The 22635-nt window shown below is 34.8% G+C and overlaps 1 protein-coding gene across 5 annotated transcripts in view; it reads left to right on the top strand.

Annotated features, from left to right (window-relative positions):
• Nucleotides 1-22635, top strand: part of LOC141560362 (ceruloplasmin-like) — a 66477-nt gene that overhangs the window by 2701 nt on the left and 41141 nt on the right. For all 5 annotated transcript variants that reach the window (XM_074298367.1, XM_074298366.1, XM_074298365.1 and 2 more), the window contains exons 2-9: nt 10235-10485; nt 11334-11546; nt 12514-12681; nt 13854-14108; nt 15027-15177; nt 17971-18110; nt 21560-21700; nt 22115-22332. In XM_074298367.1, the coding sequence (XP_074154468.1) occupies nt 10235-10485; nt 11334-11546; nt 12514-12681; nt 13854-14108; nt 15027-15177; nt 17971-18110; nt 21560-21700; nt 22115-22332 (1537 nt within the window). The remainder of the gene's footprint in view (nt 1-10234; nt 10486-11333; nt 11547-12513; nt 12682-13853; nt 14109-15026; nt 15178-17970; nt 18111-21559; nt 21701-22114; nt 22333-22635) is intronic.

Raw genomic sequence — 22635 nt, forward strand, 5'->3', positions numbered from 1 at the left:
TTTCTCTAAGTTTTCCTTTTGTAATCTCTTTTAAGTAATAATTGGTAAATTTTTTCTATTTCTTCTTTGCCTTCTTGTTCTAGAACTTCAAGGAAATTTTCTTTGATAATTTCTTGTAATATTGTATCAAGATTAGGTGTGGTTTTTCATAATTTTCAGGTAGTCTTAATGCTGTTTGAGCAGTCTAGATTAGTGGCTATAAGAGAGTTGTTAAGAATCCCCTTTAAATGGGCCTCGGGTTTTAGGAGTGAAAGAATTCTCTCATTCCTGAATTATTAGTTGCAAAATGAAAGTTTATTGTTAAACTGAAATCAGTTTACCAAGAGACTGACTTCTATAGGGGCAGATCGATGGAAAATGAGGTTTTGTACTGAGAATGCAGTTCTCAGTGGACAGAAGGTCCTGGCAGGAAGGGAGCCTTCAAGGTCCATCTGCAAAAACCTTCCTTGAGGAATCTAGAGTCTAATTGGGGGCTGGGACAGCCCAAGCTGGCTCATTTACAAGCTGGGTTTCAGCTTGAACTGGAATTTGAATAGAATTGAATGAGTTTCTTTAATTCAATAAGGTTGGAATTCTTTTGCTCAGGACTGAACCAACCCCACATAGATAACAGAATCTGTCTTGTTTCCCTCAGGCAGGGTCCCTCAATGAGGCAGAGTTGAAGGATATTTTCCCCTTCTAGGAGTTTTAGAGTTTTGGGGTCCCTTCTTCAGTCTAACTATCTTATATTATTTTTCCTCAGTCTGTTCTCCAGATGAGTTGTCTTTCTGATGAAATGTTTCACTGTCTCTCTCTCTTTTTTTTTTTTTTTTTATTTTGTTTTTATAATTTCTCAGTGTCTTGGAATATCATTAGCTTCTCGTTGCTAATTCTAATTTTGAATGAATTTTTTTCTTCCTTAAGTTTTTGATTATCTCAGGTTGGTTGACTTTCTCTTCATAATAATTTCCCTTATTTTCTTCAATTACTCTTTTTTCTATTTTTTCTTAACCTTTCATTTGATTTTAAAAGTCTTTTATGTTCTTCCAAGAACTTTTTTAGTGCTTGAGATTATTTGTTGTTTTTCATTAAAAAAAGAAATGGTTTTTTAAGTTCCATTATCTTCCTCTGAATATGAACCCAGCTCTTCTTCAGCCCTTAGTAATTATCTGTTGTTGGGTTCTTTTTCCTTTCCTTATTCATTTTATTTATTTTTTGCTTTATTTTGGTAGCTCCACATCTCAAATCTTTGGTTTTTTTTTCTGAGATTTTTGCAGGATTCAGCCATGGTCTCACCTCTCCACTCCTAAGTCACAGTTAGGGTTCCCAGTCACACTGTCCCACAAATGATCTTTCTCCCTATGGCCACTCCAGTGGCTGCAAATTACAGCTGTCCCCTCTGCCCTGGAACTGAAACCAAGAACTCTGCTCTCCTGCAAGTGTCCACTGTCAGGCTCCTTCTTCCTGAAGTTACAGCTTGGAATGTCCTGGTCAGCACTGCTGTGCTCAGTGTCCCTCCCCAGTGGAAAGTACTCTGATCTTCTCCTACCCAGCCAGCAGACCTCCACAATGTCTCTGAAATGAAAGTCTTGCAGGCTGAGGCTGCTTCCCAGCCCAGCTGCTCCCAGATCTTAGTTTATTTTGTAATTATTGATTCTGCAGAGTTGGCTTTTTGGTGTTTGTACTTCACTCAGGCTGAACCTCAGTCCCAGGAGGGGTCTTATCTGGACTCTTCTCAAATTGTTGTAGGAAGACAATTGCTTTTATTTTTGTTTCTCTGAGGTGATGTTTTGTCCTTTTTGTGGAGGAAATTTGGAGAGCTGAAAGTTTTCAGATCTACTCTACCGTGTTCCCAGAATCCTTTCCCCTCTACTAGTTTTCAATAAAACTCCTTCAAAGTTTGCTGTAATGGAATTTGATCCATAATAGAATGTAATGATAAAAGATCGGTTCAGATGCTGCTATCTCCTACTTGGAGACTTCAGCTATTAGTGCCTCCAGCCCTTCGACTTGCTTGGCAATTTTTTTCTATGAATTGTAAGTGATTATTGGTGAACACAATATTTCCTCCAATAGAACCTGAGTTCCTTGAACATGAGGGCTATTTCTTTGTACTTCTTTGTGCATCTTCAGCACCTAGTACCATGCCTGGTATATAGTATATGTTTAATAAATGCTTGTTGATTAAGTGACTAACAAATAAAGTACCACTATTAATGCTATTATATATTTATCTTGTAATTGAGCTCCTAGAGCAAGATATTACTTGATTGATTGAATGCTTGCAGATCTGTATTGGTGGAGGGAGTTTCATCATTAAGACTTTCTTGCCCTGAGAAAGCCATGACAAGTGGCTTCTTTATTTTTAAATTTTTAATTTACATTTTAATATTTTTAAATTTAATTTTAAAAAATAATATTAATTATAGTATCATGATAGGCACTATGGGGGAGGATGACAATGATCTATGATTTCATCATTATAGGTATAAGGAAATTCCAACCACCAATAAATGATCTATTATGCACTAGTCACTGAGGATACAAAAAAAATTTTCCTAAACAACTTATATCTTACAAAGGAAAAATCATGGATATCTGTAAACATAAACAAAATAAATGTAAGGTCATTTGTCAGGGTCTGTGAACTAGTACTGTGGGAATCAGGAAGGATTTCACCTAAGAAGTGAAGAATTAGGCATACTGAGAGTCACAATCAGTATGTCAAAAAGTAATGAGGATGGTCCTCAAAATTTATGCTACCCCATCTCTTTTAGGATAGGAATTTTTTTTTTTTTGAGGCTAGGGTTAAGTGACTTGCCCAGGGTCACTCGGCTAGAAAGTGTTAAGTGTCTGAGACTAGATTTGAACTTGAGTCCTCCTGAATTCAGGGCTGGTGCTCTGTCCACTGCGCCACCTAGCTGCCCCTAAGATAGGAATATTTCTAAGTGGCTTAAACAAAAGAACTTTTGTAGACATTTTATGCATTTTCACTTAAATACAATGTAAATTATATAATGGTTTTGAACCTTGCATGAAAAACAAATATACAAAAAGATTAATAAAATATAATACTAAATAGAATCTTAGAAATTATTCAGTTTAATCTCTTCTTTTTCTAACAAGTGAGGAAACTGAAATTTAAAGGCATTAAGTGATTTGCCCAGAGTTGCACAACTGGTAAGGAATAAAGCCTAGGCTAAACCCAACCTACACCCCCAAATTTGTTTAGTTTTCTTTTTTTTAATTAATTTTATAATTATAACATTTTTTGAGAGTACATATGCATGGGTAATTTTTTACAACATTATCCCTTGTATTTATTTTCCCCTCCTTCCCTCCATCCCCTCCCCTAGATGGCAGGCAGTCCCATACATATCAAATGTTATAGTATATCCTAGATAAAGTATATGCTGCACCTCCAAATTTAAAGCCTAGGCTTCTTTCTCTTAACTATGAGGTGAAAAGCTGTTTGTATGATTTTAAATTAGAAATATAATTGCTACCATGTGAAAGGCATTGTGCTAGATGTTCTAAATCAAAAAAAAAAGATTCTATGTGTATTACAAACAGTATTTTCACTTTTTGTTGTTGTTTGCTTGCATTTTATTTTCTTTCTCTTGTTTTCATTTTTTGATTTGATTTTTCTTGTGCAGCATGAATTATATAGCTATGTATGCATATATTGGATTTAACATATATTTTTACCATGTTTAACATATATTGGATCACTTGCCATCTAGAGGAGGGGATGGGGGAAGGGAGGAAAAAATTGGAACACAAAATTTTGCAAAGGTTAATATTGAAAAATTATCCATGCATATTTTTTGAAAATATAAAGTTTTAGTAAAAAAAATTCTAATTTCAGATATTAGAGACTAAAAATCAGAAGGAATGTTGTTTTGTCTGGATGCTCATGTGTGAGTATGTGTGCATATATTTTTATTTTTTTAAGTGTAATTCATGTATTGACTGAAGATAGGCTAAAAAAATGTTACCATGGAAAAATTCTCTAATAGAAATTGATGTGACATCTTTGTATCTGTGCAAAATTTTCTGGTAATATCTAAATTTGTTTATTTCTAGTTTTCTCTTTGAAAGATTCAATCAAGGCCCCTCCTTCCCTCCACCCACAAGCAATAAGTTCCTAATAAATATTTCCCACCAATAATATAATGAAAATGGCACATGAAACCCAAGATCAATTAGCAAAGGAAAAGGTCATTTCCTCCTTTTTAGAAAAAAGATGGATTCCTATCCCCACTGAAGCAAAACTCTTAACACTAATAAAGAGTAATTCAATCCTGTGAATGAAGTTGTGAAAATCTTAAAAACGGTAGCAACTGCTTTTGCTATTCCCTGTATTTCCTCACTCCATCTGAGCATGAATTTTAGAGTTAAGAATTATAGGAAAGCAAGTACTTTTCTGCTGTCACAAACTCACATATAAAGTTATTCTTAAAGTTTGTCTCTTTGCATAGAGGGAATATAGTGACTATGAAAGTTCTTGGGTTTGGTTTTTTGCTAGGACTGCAATAACTTTTAATGTAATGTATAACCTCTATATTTATAAAGTAGGTCCTGGCTTAAGTATTTCCCTCTTGAGCGTAACAATCTCTTGTAACTCTTCATTCAGTGTTGTAATTATATAATTGATGGGGTAAAAATCATTCAGAATATTTGTGTTTTTTCTTCCACGTATGATGACTAGATATTAAATATGGGTCCAATAATATGGTATTTAGATGTATTAAGACATTTTCTTGCTAACCCCTAAGTTATCCGTCCCAACTTTTTTCATTTGCAACAATAATTAACTTAGATTAGACTGCTCAAAATGTTTAGTTATGAGTCTCATGATTGGAAATCCACATTGAGTGGGTTCTAGGAAAGATGTGAGTCTGAAGATAATCTAACAGTTGCATATAATTCAATTGGATAAATGATGACATTCAGCAATAATATCACTAAATGATCTAACTTCATTAGCATATATCTTGATAGAAAGTTACACAATAGTAAAATCAATAGATTGTTTGGGCCAACTTTGTCAGGACTATTATTTCACGTGTGTTAGCTAATTAAGTTTTTAAAAATTTATATAATCAATTTTATTGATCATGTGCCAGGCTCTGTACAAATTTCAGGCAGATGTTAATCCACAATCAGATGCCAAATTATAGCATCACCCAATCATAGATTTAGAGTTAAAAAGAATCTTTCAGCACACTTGTCTCAGTCATCACCAGTTATACAAAATGTCATCAGGTATTACAATCAAATGAAATTATATATTTAAAGCATTTGTATAAAGGTTAATGATTCTAAGAATTATTTTCATTATGACAAGGATGATGATATTACCATTAGTAGGGGAAGGAGACCTGGCTTTGAGTTAGGGAGAATTTTATTCAAGTCTCACTTTTAGGCCACAGTAACTCCCCTAACTAGAGCCCCAGGCAACTTTAGATAAGTTGTAAGGTATTTGCTGATCGACTTTGGTAGGAGTTTCCTTGTGCTAAATCAAATCACAGGTCAACTTCCCCTTCCCCCCATCAAAAAAAGAAAATAAAATAAAGCACTATATAACTGGTAATATCCTTGTTTGTAGGAGCTAACAAAGAAGGAGATAAAACTCTTTCCTACTCTTGGGGAGCTTCCAATCCAGTTGGGAACGCAGTGGTATTAATGCACACAAAACAGTACATCTTTCATGACAATAATGATATGTAAACATATATATTATGCATAAAATAGCATTATATGCAATAGGATAATATCAGTGTAAAAATGTACACGTGTTATATTTCTAGCTATTACAAGAGACTGAGTGTCATCACTGCCCCAGAGTTTTTGAACTCAGTTCAGAGTTAGGACTCACGCTTTTAACGTACTTTTACCTACTCATTTGGGCTTTTTTTCATGTCCCTATAGAAATACTAAACCTAAGACACCAAAGGTATAATTAAAAGGGGATTCTTCCTGAAAGACCTACCACTGACTGACAGTCTAAGTAACTCCCTGACAAACTGTAACAATAGTATGCATTTTTTATTTCACTCCTCATATGAATTCACTTCTAGAAACCCTAACTGAAGCTTTGGATTTGTGGTGACATTAAACAACATGTTCAGCTGCCAACTGGAAGAATTATAGTGGAATGTTGTTTATTTGGTTGACTGAATAATTGATTCTTCTGGTTTGATAGTTGGCTGGGAAAACTTCATTCACTCTTCCTGTAACTGGTCAGCTGTCCCAGAGCTGTGACCCTTTGATCTTTCTATAGAATGTGAGCAAATATGCCTCCTGTAAAGCATTACATGACAGAAATTTTCATACAGATCAAATATAATTTCATAATAATATATGAAGAGAGAAGAGTCTGATTACAGGCCAAAGTAAAATAAGAAAAATACTGAATATTAGAAAGTCCAACAAATAGTAGGTCTTAATAAAAATATACTGAGAGAATTTCAGTTTCACACATAATTCTCTTTTCTGTTGTTTGTATATTGAAATATTCACATCTGTTCAATTCCTTAAAGTTATAATTAAAATAAATTTATATTAAAATGAAAAAAGCTTTAATCTTACTACTGCATAATAATGTATGTCTCATTTTGGCATGGAGTTCTATGTCCCCAAAACCACAAAACACAAGCTCTGGCACGATCTTAATAACTAAATGAAAAATATTGATAAAACCAAGCAATTAATTTGTGTTCCTTCATGTTAATTACTTATTAGTTATTTCTTTTTTAGTTATTTCTTTGCCCATAGTGAACTATAGGGCAAATTCCAGGACTTCAATTAAGATAAATTCTCCAACAATCCAAATAGCATTTTTTTGTATTTTCTCTCATCCTCTTGCTACTCTTGACCAGGTTATCCTGAAAATCCTCCAAAAATCCAACAAAGCACATGAGCTGCCCAGCATTTATCCTTGTTTTCATCACGTGGCCAAGCCACTGCCCCCCCTCAATTTGTCATCTCTTTAATAATATCCTTTACATTCCACTTCCTATACAGATTTGATGATACATTATAGCCTGCTCACACCCTCCATGCACCTGTCCAGTGCCCTTTAGAGATACACGGCTTTAATTCTTCAGGAACTCGCTGTGGGCTAAGTCTAAAATTTAAGTCTAAATGTGGCTTAATTTCAAATAAATATTGATTCAAGATTTTGTGAGGATTTTTTTAATGCAACAGGCACCATAAAATCCAATTAAAATGATTAATAAAAGAACATTAAAAGCACAAATAAAAAGCCTATTAAGACACTCCCTTCACAATCCTCAGATCAAGAATTCAAAGAAGGTCTTTTCTGGCATTTGGAGCTGAGGAAATACCTTCAGATGACCTTCATCATTCCAGTGATCTTTTTTTATTTTAAGCTCACTGATCTATAAAGAATGATGGCAGCTAGCTAAAATAGTAGTGGGGGAAGAGAATTGCTTTGCTCCTCAAAATGCAACAGCCCAGACTTCTAAAACACCTGGCAATCCATGACTTGTAGCAGAATCATCCAAACAGTATTGTCCCAAAATGACAGGTCTGTGTTTCAGGGAGAAATTTTTTTTGTCGGGGTGGGGAGCATTATTGTTGAAGACAATATAGTCTAATTGGCCTTCTCTTATTCAATTCTGGACCCTGATCATCTTCCATCCAATACATACTATTTTACAATTGGGGAGTAGCTCCTACTTGGTCCACTTTTCCAGATACTTAAGAAATGAACTTTATCATAGAAATTTGCTGCAAGTATTTTTTCCCAAAACTTTAATGTTTTTTTTTTTCTAATTTTTGGCTACATTGGTTTTGGTTGTGCAAAAAAAAACTTTTTAATTTTATGTAATCAAAATTATCCATTTTATTTACCATGAATCTATTTCTTGTTTGCTCATGAACTCTTCCCCTGTATATAGATCTGATAAATAATTTCTTCCACATATCCCTAATTTGCTTACAATATCATCCATTGTATCTAAATCACACACCTTCTTTGAGCTTATCTTGGTATGCACTGTGAAACGTTGATCTATGCCTTGTTTATGCCAGACAACTCTGGTTTTGTCAGTAGTTTTTGTCAAATAATGAGTTCTTGCTCTAGGATCTTTGAGTTTATCAAACAATGTTAGTTGGGTTCATAATCTAGTTCATCGATCAACCTTTTTATTTCCTATCCAGTACCAAATTGTTTTAATGATTAAAATTTCATAATTATTGTTTGTGATCTGGTTACTGTTAGGTTCCCTTCATTCACATTTTTTCATTAATTCTCTTGATAGACTTGACCTTTTGTTTCTCCAGGAGATTTAATTCATAAAAAGGTATATTTTTTTCTAGCATTGTAAAGGTTTGGTTTTTTTTTGGTGGTGGTTTGATTGGTATGTTACTGAATAAGTAAACAGGCTATAAACTTTTTAATGATGAAGGACCTTACTTACCCTAGTAGGTTCATCAATTTTTGTGGTAATAATTGGTACAATATAGTTTCAAGTAATTAATATATTTCCTGATTATAATAATTTTTAGAATATTTAAATAATTATTTTATTAGTTTCAAATGGATTCTATTTCAAAGGCACTCATTAAGTGGATAACATTTGCAAAACGCTGTGGTAGATGTAACCCAAAGTTTAGATGTCACGATTTTGACCCAATGGAACTTATAATCTAAGAGAGGTAAAGTATAAATATGCAGAAAACTATAATATACAATAATGCACTATATGTATATTAGAGAATTTCAGACAATGTGCTTTGAGGTCTAAGTGGAAAAATATCATAACCGATTTAATGTATTAGGAGAAGCTTTATGTAGTAGATAGCATTTTATTTGATACTTCAAGGATAGGTAGGAATTCAGCCCATGAAAGGGAGAAGTGGTACGTATGTGTTTGAATAATAATTTCAGCAAAACCTAAAAGATGAGAAAGCAGAGGATGTATTTAAGGGACAAAGAGTAATATAGGTTAGCTAGAGTATGGACTACACAGAGAGAGAGATGTCAAGAGAAGGTGTGGGAAAAATAGAGTTCTATAATATTATGGCAAGTCTGGAAAGCCTGCCTGAGGTAGGGAACAGGTAATTAAGGTAAGGAACCACTGAAGATTCTTGAGTAGAGAATTTGACCATAGACTTAGAAAAAACAAATCTGACAACTATTTGAAGGTGGGATATTATATGTAGTATTATGAGGTTTCAAATATTTATCATTTTGGGGCCACTTTTCTGATAGTAATCCTCTATGCTTGTCCTCAAGAAGCAGTTTGTCAGGATCCCTTACGACAGGAGGAAATGTTTTACATAAGAGTAATGAAACCCTTATAAGAGGAAGCAAAATGGAGTTGTGAATGGAGAGCAGATCTCAGACTCAGGAAGAACTGGGTTCTTTTGATACACACTGGCTATGTGACTATGGGTAAATCATATAACTGCTCAGTGTCCCCAGGCAATTCTCTAAGACTCTAAAGTTACCTACCTTTATTGGCAAAGAGATTTTCTTCTCTGGGAATTCCCTACACCAAATGAAATCACAGTCTGGACTAAAAATAAAAGATTTTCTGTGTATCCATTGAAACAGGGAGTCTTTGCAGGGAATTTGTTACTTATGCATCTTGTTCATGTTCCTTAATTTTTCTGGATCTTAGCTTCTTCATATGTAAAATGAGGGAGTTGACTCAATGACCCCAAACGTTCCTTTGAATGTTTGTCATTTTATCTTATTAGGAGAAAAGCTTGTCCTGCTCATATGATCATTGAGCCCTTTTAAATCCAAATGGTATTCTGAGAAATGGCAACTTCCCTTGACCTCTGAGAGTACCTTCCAATTGCATGTTATATATATATAGTTATACATATGGACACGTTATATCTCTCCCTTTAAAGTGAGAGCTCTTTAAAAGTAGAGACCATATTTTTGCCTTCCTCCTCCCTCCTCTCTCTCTCTCTCTCTCTCTCTCTCTCTCTCTCTCTCTCTCTCTCTCTCTCTCTCTCTCTCTCTCTCCCTCTCTCTCTCCTCTCCTCTCCTTTCCTTTCCTCTCCTCTCCTTTCTTCTTCTCCTCCTCCTCGTCATCTCCTCTTCTCTCTCTCTTCTTCTTCTTCTCCTCCTCCTCGCCTCTCTCTCTTTCTCTCTCTCCCTCCTTCCCTCCCTCTTTCCCTCCACTTTTTGTATCCCCAGCATTTAACAAAATGACAGACATATAGTAAACACTTAATAAATGTTTGATGACTAATTTATCTTTTTCAGAGAACCTGAATCCAAACTCTATCTTCAAAGAGGGCCAGACAGAATAGGAAGTACTTATAAGAAAGCCATATATGTCCAGTACACTGACAACCTCTTTACAACAATAATTGAAAAACCATCCTGGTTGGGATTTGTAGGCCCTATTATTCGGGCAGAGACTGGAGACAAAGTTTTTGTTCATGTCAAAAATTTTGCTTCCAGAGTCTACACTTTTCATGCACATGGGATAACCTACTATAAGGACCATGAAGGTAAGATTGACCACTCTATCTTTCCTTAATATTTTCCTGGTTCTTAAATAGGGTTCTAAATGTGAAATTTTTTTTAAATTTCAAGAATGTGACTTCACTCTGTAAAAATTTCATTTTTATCTTAGAGCTAAATCTTCTGGGTGGTAACGATATTTAAATATGGTATTAGTGGATAGATGGCCATTCTTGCATTAAGGACAACTAGAACCACATCAGCTTCTGACACAGTCCTTTCAGGCAATTCACCAAGGCTGTAAGATGAGGTATAGAGGCTGATCTGAACTGATACAGGGGCTTTCCTTAAAAGAACTCCTTATTCTAATGGAATTATCCATCTTCCTTCTCTGTGTCCTCTTCCCCCCCCCCCTCTTTATGGCTAATATAATGTTATTATCCCAGTTGTTCTATCTCTCTTACAAGCATGAAAATGAAAATCAGACTTGATTCAGATTACTCAACTTGTACTATCAGGTTGACAAGAGAACTATGGGTGAGGATGCAGCCAATAAGAGAGGAAGAGCTGAGAGGAAAGGAATACTTTCTAACAAAGTACTCATTAAATAAAAAAAAATCAAGGCCTTACTTTTCCAGTCCCTCCCTCACTTCCATTGCCAGTGGACTCCTAAAAGAAAAAAATAAAATATTTGCCCATACAGATAGCTATGGTTTTAATCATCATAATATGGAAAATCCTATCATAGAAGTAAGGAATGGTCTGATGTTAGCTCATCCCACTTCAAGTTTGGAAGTCAAGAAAAAATTAGAGTTATTATGATGTTGATAACTATTCTACTGTTTTGTTGCAAGCACTGCCTTTGTGGGACTTCAATGCCTGTTATGTTTCCTAGGTGCTCTCTATCCTGATAATACCACAGGCCCACTCATAAATGATGATAAAATACAACCAGGAGAACAATACACATATGAATTATTTGTCCATGAAAAGCAAGGCCCTGGTTTTGAGAATAGTAACTGTGTGTCCAGGATCTACCACTCACACATAGATGCCCCAAGAGACATCGCATCTGGACTCATTGGCCCTTTGATAATTTGCAAAAAAGGTACAGTAAATATTATTCTGCTGTTGCTATCCATGTCACTTCTCTGTCTCACACAATGAAATGTATCTAGCCTGAGTAAACAGTACCAAGCCTGAGTAAACAAAGCCTGAAACAAAATCTGAAAAAGGTTGCCAAATTCTTAGTAATGAAGGATCACAAGATTATATGAAGTTAGAAATAGCCAAAAGAACAGAAACTTAGTGATGTATCAATCAAACTATGTTGAATTTTTTCTCTATTATTTTTTGTCTCTAAAAATACCACTATGATATAGGATGATACTCTGGAGGCAGGAGATGTTGGAAGAAGTTGTGTTAAAAGCTGGGGATACAAAATAGAAGCAAATGACCATCCTTGTGCCTTATGCGTAGCAGATACAATAAACACTTATTATTTTAAACTAAATTAAGTCAAGTTGCCTTATTTTACAAATGAGGAAAATAGAGCTCGATTGAGGGGGAAATGATTTATCCAAACTATCTTAGCAAGTTAATGGCACAGAAGGTTTAAATACAGATGTTCTGTTTCTCAGTATAACGCCCTTGGTAACATGATCCTTGATAAAATTAGCAACTCATAGGCTGTGATTGCTTTTTGTACATGTAAAAAATGGACACAACTCCAAGATTAACCTTTTATTTTGCAATCAACCTTTGCATGTTTAAATGAGGAGCTGAAACCCAGAAATACTGGTCCACAAGTTGTAGCATGATGGGATTTTCTGGGAGTTCTGGGAGATTCATTGACCAAATTTTGGACACATGAGATTTCATGAAATATTGCAAGACACTATAAGTTTTCATATTTGCAAAATGGGTAAAAATTTTAGATCAAATTCACGGGTTCATTACTAGGAAGAACTAATAAAAACTATGAATTATTCCATAGGTATGAAGTTAAATATATACTAGATACCAAATGTTTCAGTATCAGTCAGAATGTAATAAAATTACTTTCTTTGTTTCAGATACATTGGATAATGAGAAAGAAAAAGATATTGATAAAGAATTTGTTGCGATGTTTTCTGTGGTGGATGAAAATATGAGTTGGTATTTAGAGGAAAACATTAAGACCTACTGTTCTGGAGAAGTTGAAGAAGACAAGGAAGACTTCCAAGAGAGCAATCGGATGTACTGTAAGATCATGTCGCTTCCACCTTTCAAGTGTCTCCCAAATGCCTCTAAAATAAAAGACAAACCCTTTAGCGTGACACTTGCAGAATCAATCACTCAACAAAGAATTCACTATGTATCCAGAAGGAAAACTGGGTGATACCATAGACTGCCAGAGAAGGAAATGGCAAACCATTGCAGTATCTTTGCCAAGAAAAACCCAAATGGGTCACAAAGAGTTGGATACAACTAAAAGATAACTGAATTGTAAAGTGCTAAAAGATTAGAATACCAAAAAAAAAAAAAAGAAATATTTCTTACTTTCAAGGAATTTATATCTGGTTCCAGCTTATTTAATATTACATTCCTTCATGTGCCCTCTCCTCATCCTGAGATTTTCTGGCCACACATTCCCTTCAGTATCACTTCTCCCCTTCCAGTGAGCATCCTTCTCAACATTAACTGTCTTTGTCTATGGAGTATCTTTTGGGGTATGGTTTTCTAGATTTTTCTTTTGTCTAAAGATTTTGATAAGTTGCTTTTCTCAGATTAATTCTGCATCATGACTAAACCTGAATCATGAATAAGTTGTGTTGAAGTGGAAATTAATATCTAGCTAAACTGGATCTTTAAAATAAATAAAACTAGATATTCCTAGCTTTTCCCTGTGACTAGGAAGAACAAAACTTTTAAATAACGTTACTAGAAAGAAAACATTTTAATAATGATACTAGAAATTATTATAAAGAAAAGAAAGGAAGGAATGAGGGAGAAAGAAAAGAAAAAAGGAAGGAAGGAAAAATAAAGAATGGAAAGAAGGAAAGGAGGAAGGAAAGAAGGAAGGAAGGAAGGAAGGAAGGAAGGAAGGAAGGAAGGAAGGAAGGAAGGAAGGAAGGAAGGAAGGAAGGAAGGAAGGAAGGAAGGAAGGAAGGAAGGGAAGGAAGAAAAGAAAGCAAGGAGGGAAGAAAGGAGGGAGTAAAAAAGGAAGAAATGTTCTTTAACTCTTTAACTTTCCCTAAATTTCAAAAAAGATTATGGCCTGTAGCATTCCTCCACTGAGAATCTACATGTGGAATGAAGCACCATATCTCAAAATGGGATCAATATATGTTTTTTATTTCTGTCACAAGTTCAGCATTTAGCCTACCACCAATCAATACCTGTGAACTTGAAGTTCTATTCTCTTCCCCCACAGCCATAAATGGATATACTTTTGGAAGCCTCCCCAGTTTCACTATGTGTGCAGAAGACAAGGTGAAATGGTACCTTTTTGGCATGGGCAATGAGATTGATGTGCATGCTGCTTTTTTCCATGGGCAAACTTTGACTAATCAGCATCATCGAGTTGACACCATAAATCTATTCCCTGCCACACTGATTGATGCCTTAATGGTGGCAAAGAACCCTGGAGAATGGCTGCTTAGCTGCCAAAATTTCAACCATATGAAAGGTAGGAATTCCTAATTTTTCTATGAAAATTTTCTTTGTCAGCTACATAAAGTTATAATTGAGTTAATAGTGCTGTCCCAAAGAATAAGGAGTCAACATACTCAAGATATCCATTGATACTTTATTGATGGTAACTTTAAGAAGCTGATTGTTTACTTTTATTTTGACATTAATAATATTAATAACAATGTAGTTATAACTACAGGAGCCTCTTCAATGGACTCTTGGCTTCTAGTCCCTCCCCACTCTGCCTCTTCCAATTCACCTTTATGCAGCTGACACACTAATCTTCTTGGAGCACAGGTCTGATCATGTTGCTTCCCCCTTTCAGGAGGCTCCAAAATGCCTCTAAAATAAAATACAAACCCTTTAGCGTGACACTTGCAGAATCAATCACTCAACAAAGCATTCACTATGTATCCAGAAGGAAAACTGGGTGATACCATAGACTGCCAGAGAAGGAAATGGCAAACCATTGCAGTATCTTTGCCAAGAAAAACCCAAATGGGTTAAGAGTTGGACACAACTAAAAGATAACTGAATTGTAAAGTGCTAAAATCTTAGAATACAAAAAAAGAAATATTTCTTACTCTCAAGGAGTTTATATCTGGTTCCAGCTTATTTTTCCAACTTATTTAATATTATATTCCTTCATGTGCTCCATCCTCATCCTGAGATTTTCTGGCCACACCTTCCCTTCAGTATCACATCTCCCCACCCCCTTCCAGTGAGCATCCGTCTTAACTGTCTTTGTCTATGGTGTATCTTTCTCCCCATTGTGCCTAAATTCAGAATTAAAAGTTTCTACAAATGTTCACTCCTCTCTTTCTCTGATACCAAGGTGAGAATAAGGGGGAATCATAAAACAAGATGATATTTTTTTGTCTCCTGAAAGATATTCTTCTTTTTTGATTTTCAGCTGGCTTGAAGGCCTTTTTCCAGGTTCAGGATTGCAAAAAATCTTCATATGATAATGTTGATGGGAAAAATATTAAACATTACTACATTGCGGCTGAAGAAATCATCTGGAATTATGCTCCTTCTGCTGTAGACTTAGACGCCCCCGGAAGGTAATACAGAATAAATGCCAAATATCATAAAATTTATCCCACACTGATCCCAATGTCAATATTACTTTTATTGAAAGGTTCATTCAGCATAAACATACCAATTGTATGTTTTAGTGGTGATGAAAAATTTAAAGAATCAGTTCAGAGCGAAACAATTTAACTTGTCATACTTACTTTTACTTATGCCTAATTGATTTTTCACAATATAAGTGTATGATAAATATCAACAGAAATAGAAAGACCTCCTTTTGCTTTTCTTTTGTGTAAAATTATTAAGGTAAACTTAGGGGACAAAAGTATGCTAATAAATATTTAACAACCAGCTTTCCCTTTCAAAAAATATACCATGACACACTTTTCAGTTTAATCTGCATTATTAACATTTTTCATCACTTTCTTTTTAAATAATCAACATACAAAAAAATCAAGTTTTTGATCAGCTTTGCTGATTTCTGAGGTATAAATGCTCCTATTAAAAATTTAAATTGGCTCTCATGAGTTGGTTTGAGCTGCCACACTTCTAGACAGGAATATTACTAGTCAAGCAGATTGATCTGCATCACTGGAGGAAACATCTGTATTGATGATACCATGAGTCTTTTGAAGTTTTGAAGTTTAAGAAATTGCATAATAATTTGATCATATGTTAAGAAGTCCTAAAAAAATTACCTTGTAAACAAATAATGTGATCAAATAATATTTAAAGCAAATAATTTATTTTCCTGAGAAAAAACTTTAACATTTATAAATTTCCCATGGCTGATGATCCCATAGCAATTTTACTGAAATTTTATATTGATTCATTTAGTAAAAAAAAATTCTTAAGCATTTAGTCTTAACTCCTCCTTTCCTACTTCCCAAACATTTTGGCTTTTGTCAAACTGGTCAGCTGAGAATAGTAGTTAGAATACCAACCAGAACTCCAGAAGACCTGGGTCCAAATCCCATCTCATCCACTTGTGTGATATCACACAAATTATTTAACCTCTTGCCACCTCTGAAAAAGGGTTGGCCCACTCCCCTCAGTATTTGAAAGTTACACATTACATAGGACTCAACAAAGAAACAAGGAAATAGTAGCTGATTGCCCAACATGGAAGCAGTAAGAAGTGGGATAAGACACGGGATGCTTGAGATGTAGAATGGGGAAAAAGTCTTTATATTCCTTGCATTAATCTTCAGATCTGACTGGATTTCTGGTCAGCATAATCCAGGTGCTGAGACAAGTATTAAATGAAACTGGTCTCCAAGAAACAGGTCTGAGTTCTCAATCACACAGGGTTGGGTTCAAACAAAGCTATACAGTTTCCCCACAGCTTCCACTTCACCTAGAATGCCCTCTTCTTTGTCAAAATCCTACCTTTTCAAGACACTGCACCCTTGTAATCCCTTCCTGATCCCTCCCCATCTTGCAGCCATCTGGAAATAATCCTTCCTCTGAGCAATACCATAATGCACCTTGTGATCTTCACTGGTAAAGTCTTTGGGAATAAGTGCTGTATTTTAGTGATATTTATGTTTCCCATCTCACCTGGCACAGAGATATAGAAAGGGAAGTATGCAATGAGTGTTTATGATACTATACCACTGAATTTAAGAATTTGTGTTGGACCCTCAAGGGTAAAGAGGGTTGCGAAATTTTATCTCATCTAGTTTTTTGCTTGCATTAGAACCATATCTGAAGCAGATAAAATATATCCTGCTTTTAGAGATCACAGGCTTAGAACTGAAATGATCATTAGAGAGTCTGTAGCCCAACTTTCCTTGTTAGAGGAAATTATGTCACAAAAGTAGAAAAGCTGGGATGTTCAACCCACGTCCTCGACATCAATTTTAGGGTTTATTTCACCACACCAAGAGCTCTTAATCCTTTTCCTGTGTGGGTCAAATGGAGTCTATGCAACTCTATTCAGAGTAATATTTTAAATCCATAAAACAAAGAGGATAGAATGACAAAGAGAACCAATTAATGTTGAAATGCATTTATAAAAATATTTTTAAAAGCAAGATTACAAATGCCAGGTTAAACCCTTCCAGAAAAGTCTTTACTCCCCCTATCCCTTAGTGATATCACTACAATAAAGACAAATTTCTTTTTAAATGGCCCTGCTCTTACAAGCAACTAAATGGCTCAGTGGATAAAGTGCTGGGCTCTCAGTTTCCTCAATTGTAAAGTCAGGATAATACTATCATCTACCTCACAGAGTTGTCATGAGGACCAAATGAGATTATTTTTATAAAGCACAGCAGAGTGCCTGGACATAGTAGGCAGTATACAAGTTCTAGTTATTGACTACGACAATGATGATGCTCTTTGAATGCTTGGTTCTTTCCTCTTATTTGATGTTGACTTATAAATCATAGACACTGATTATCTCTTTTCACTAATATATGAACTCCTCTACCACTAAAGTAGATTATTCTATCTTAATAGATAAATCTTAGAGAGTTGTCTAAGGCTCAGAGAAATTAGATAAAAGACTCCTGATCATAAGGTAAATGTAGGAAATGGAATTTAAAACCTACTCAAGAAACCAAGTCCAGCATCCAGCTTCTAGGCCCTGGGCCAGTCTACCTTTCCATCTGTAAGCATTAGTTAGAAATCCCTTTGCTGTATACCCACAGACTTTATATTTGAAATTGCAAAGAATTAAAACTTTAGTAAAATGATAATTGACCCACAAGGTGATCTTTACCTACAAAACAGTCACGTTTCCCATTTGAATTCTTGGTTCTTCTTTATACTTAACTTTGATATTTAAGTGGTTGTTTATTGTTGACTTTTTCTCACAGCTCCTCAGAAGTATTTTTCAAACAAGGAGCTGTCAGAATTGGAGGAACTTATAAAAAACTGGTTTTCCGCGAGTACACAAGTGATACTTTCACCCAACGCAAAGACCGACTCCCTGAAGAGAAACATCTGGGCATCCTAGGTAGGACTGGTGGAGAACTTGGAAAGAGTACTGGATTTGGAATAAGAGATCTGAATTCCAGTTCTGCCACTTACTATCCATATGGCTTTGGTCCAGTCATTGTTAACCTTTTTGAGATGAGTTTTCTAATTTGTAAAATGAAAGGATTGGACCAGAGGTGTTAAACACACAGCTGTAACACTCCCAAGACTTGCCTGAATCAGATTTAAATGTAATTAGAACATATTTAATAACATAAATAAAATATAATAGAATATAGACGATGATTAATATGTAGTTTTCTAAATCAATATGTGGCCCACAGGGATCCCTAGAAGTCTCTATTCTTATTTGAATTTGACACCACTGGTGGGTTTTTTGGTTTCATTGTGTTTTTTGGTCTGTGCTTTCTTTAACAACATAACTAATATAGAAATAAGTTTTGCATGATGTGCTTTTGCACATGTGCAATATCAAATTGCTTCCCATCCCACTGAGGGATGAAGAGAATTTAGAACTCAAAATTTTAAAAAACCAATGTTAAAAAATGTTTTTACTGGGGCAGCTATATGGTACAGTGGATGGAGCACCAGCCCTAAATTCAGGAGGACCTGAGTTCCAAGCCAGTTTCAGACATTTAACACTTCCTAGCTGTGTGACCCTGGGCAAGTCACTTAACCCCAGTTACCTCAAAAAATTGTTTTACATGTAATTGGGGAAAAAATGGTACCTTCCAATTCTTTATCAATGATCCTGAGTTATTGCTATTTTCTTTCTTTTAATTGCTCTTATTTCTTATTATGAACTTAACAATCAACAAAAATAAGCATCTCAATCTACAAAGAATAGATATAGATACATTTAGATGTAGGTAGAGATCAGATATAGATAGATAGAAGGGTAAGGATATAGGTAGGGCTGTGCACTGGGCCTGGAGTCAGGAAGATGAATTCAAATCTGGCCCCAGACACTCAGTAGTTGTATGACTCACTTCATCCTGTCTACCTCAGTTTGCTCATCTGTAAAATGAGCTGGAAAAGGAAATGGAAAACCATTCGAGTATCTTTGACAAGAAAATCCCAAATGGGATCACAAAGAGTTGGATATGACTGAACAATAACAACATAGAAATAAGCATAGATATAGATATGGATAAGTTATAGGTATAGATATATATGTAGATATAGATATAAATATGTTGACATAGAAAGTAAATAAGCAAGCAAGTTTTGTCAAGCATTTAATATGTACTAGGCTTTGGGAATACATACATGAGCAAACTATTCTAAGTGTTCTTAAACACTGAAGTGTTTGAATAGTGTTCTAAGCTTTGGGAATGCATACATAAGTAAAAAAATACAGTTTATATCACTCAAAACTTTACATTCTAATGAGAGAAGACAGCCTCCTAAAAGGGGGAAATATTTAAGAAGAATAGGTGGAAATGTGTAGAAAATAAGGAGCTGGAAAAAAAGAAACATGGCCTGAGCCCCTCAAGAAATGGTGATTTGGGCCAGGAATTTAACAATAAAAAGAGAGGGCCACAGGGTGGAGGCATCTCCAGGATGCGAAGGAGGAGGAAAGTCTAGAGAGTAAGAAATAGAAAAACAGGATTGCAGGCAAAATAGAATTTACATATAGTTTTTTTCTTCTATAATTTCTATTCAAGTTAACACTGTTGTAGCAAAACTACCCCGCTTATCCACTTTTTTGTATGAGTATATTTTATATGTTTTACTGTTTCTTTCCTCCTTTTTTTTTAATCACTATCACCAAATAAAAGAAAAATATGGACTATTTCATAAAAGTGTCCTTATCCATAAGCCATGCCAGTCTTCTGTGGATTGGTCTAATTTTAGTATGCTACAGAAGTGAGCTTTCGTTGCTCTTTTCAATCACTGTGTACTCTTTGGAGATTAAAACATTATTCCCAGACATAAATAATTTATTGGTTCCATGTTTATTAAGTTACCTAGATGCAAGGAAAGGAAAGTATTCCAAATCAACAAAAGTTAAGGTTCATTTTAAGAAAAGCACATATAGTCACTGATTTGGTAATGACATAAACACAATGACATCACTAAAGGGTCATATAGGATGGGCAAAATGCCTTCATGAATGAATTGTTATCTTTATCATTAGAATTAATACTCAGTGTTTAGCATAGTCCCTGGAATATAGTTAGTTCTTAATAAATGCTTATTTATTGACTGAGTGATATGCATGGATGAGATCTCAAAAATATTGATGATTCCCTATCTCTCCTACCCACCCCCCAGCAAAGTTTTGTCTAATTCAACAAATTAATGAATATTTATTGGGCAAGACATTGTCAAACTGAATTAATAATAATAATCATGGTGTTACCTCCACCACCATCACCAAGCTTATTAATGTCTCGGTTTTTCTTTCTTTTTTAGGTTATAATTTTTGTTTCCCAAAGAATGAACATTTTTATTAATATGTCCATTCCCCTTTTAGCATTTTTAATCCTTAATGCATATCTATATGGTTTAACATTAGCCATATTCAAACAAAAATGTATAGTTCTTTTTGTACTTTAAGATCATCATTTCTGTCAGGTGGTAAGTGGTATGTTTGCTTTTTATTCTTTTGGACTGCTTTTCACTTTTTATTTTGATAATGCCTTTGATAAGGAAGGATTAGAGGGCTCCTCTCTCTCTCTCTCTCTCTCTCTCTCTCTCTCTCTCTCTCTCTCTCTCTCTCTCTCTCTACTGAAGAGCTGTATTTATAACAAGGTTATAAAGTTAGTTTGTTGAGCAACTTGTATTTTTCCCCCCTGAGGCGATTGGGGTTAAGTGACTTGCCCAGGGTCACACAGATAGGAAGTGTTAAGTGTCTGAGATCACATTTGAACTCAGGTCCTCCTGATTTCAGGGCTGGTACTCTATCCACTGCGCCACCTAGCTGCAATTTTTGGATATGTATATTTAAATACTAACTGATTAATGTAGGTATTGAATTTATCCCTTTTGTTTTAATAGCATCAAAATAAAGGTTGGGTCAAAGTCAACACCCACCCAAGCAATCTGTCACTCTCATGTGAGACGGATGGACTTATGTATAGGCAGTCAAATTTCTCTCAAAAAGAACTAAGAAAAATATTAATTAATAAGCATTTCTCAGTGCTTATCAATAATACTTATTAATGTTATACCAACCACATGCCAAGTGCTATAAAAGACACTAACGTCACAAAGATAAAAATGAAACTATCCCTTTTCTTCCAGGAAGCTCCATTCTATCAATAGAAATATATATATTTACATATATGTGTGTATGTATGTTTTATATATGTATGTAAATGTATATATGTATACACAAACACACACACAAACTAAATACCAGGTAAATGGAGAGAGAGGACAAGAGCTACTGGGGAAATGATCATAACTTCTTCATATTATTAAACAGCAAAGGAAGAAAAACCATTCTTTATTTAATTCTAGGTCCTGTCATTAAGACAGAAGTTGGAGATACCATCAAAGTTACTTTCTTTAATAAGAGTCCCTTTCCCCTCAGCATTCAGCCAACTGGTGTAAGATTCAACAAGCATAATGAAGGATCCCATTATAATTCACTCCATGGAGGTGAGTATAGCCCTCATTAGTATTTATAAAGTCGACCATGTGCTAAGAAATAGATTTAACCCATTTCCTAGTTTCAAATGACCAGGTCAGGGTTCTAATAAGAAAATATTAACAATGAGAGAATAGAATCCTTCTTCCAATGTTCTATATTGGTTTTAATACTTTTTGATAGTAATCTCCTAACAGAGGAGGAATAAACTCAAGGTGAAGAATGGGAAATACATTTTCAGACATGACAAAAATCACTTAACCAACCACCTACATACAGTGACCAGATGATCTTTTAAGATTATTATCCATTCTTATCCAAAAGACAGAGTCCAGAAGGGAGTTACCATTATTATGGACATAGCCTACAATCCACCTGCAATACTGAATAACATTTCAACCTTCTTAATGTTCATTTTGTCTTAGGTATTTCTTTTACTTCTCCTTCTTCAAATGTGACACCCCAAACAAAGTTTACCTATGAATGGACTATCCCAGAGGGAGTTGGACCTACATACCAGGATCCTAACTGTTTAACCAAGATGTACTACTCTGGTGTAAATCCCATTAAAGACATGTTTACAGGACTTATTGGTCCTCTCATCATATGTAGAAAAGGAAGTTTGAATTCTGATGGCAGACAGGTAAGTTATAAGATAGTAATGGGGTGCAATGAAAAGAATGCTTCTATCAGAGTTGAGAGGTCCAGGTTCAAATCTAGACTCTGTCCTTCTTTACCTCTTTTGTGATCCTGAGCAAATTATTTAACCTCTATTTTGTTGTCTATAAAATGAGGGAGTTGGACTAGATGTTTGCAAAGTTCCTTCCAGCACTAAATTAATGTTTCTGTGAGCTTATTAATGTCTTGGGTTTTCTTTATATTTTAGGTTATAATTTTTGTTTCTCAAGTAATGAACATTTTTATTCATTTATCCATTTAGCATTTT

Source organism: Sminthopsis crassicaudata, chromosome 3, assembly GCF_048593235.1.
Source record: "Sminthopsis crassicaudata isolate SCR6 chromosome 3, ASM4859323v1, whole genome shotgun sequence".
Classification (NCBI taxonomy): Eukaryota; Metazoa; Chordata; class Mammalia; order Dasyuromorphia; family Dasyuridae; genus Sminthopsis; species Sminthopsis crassicaudata.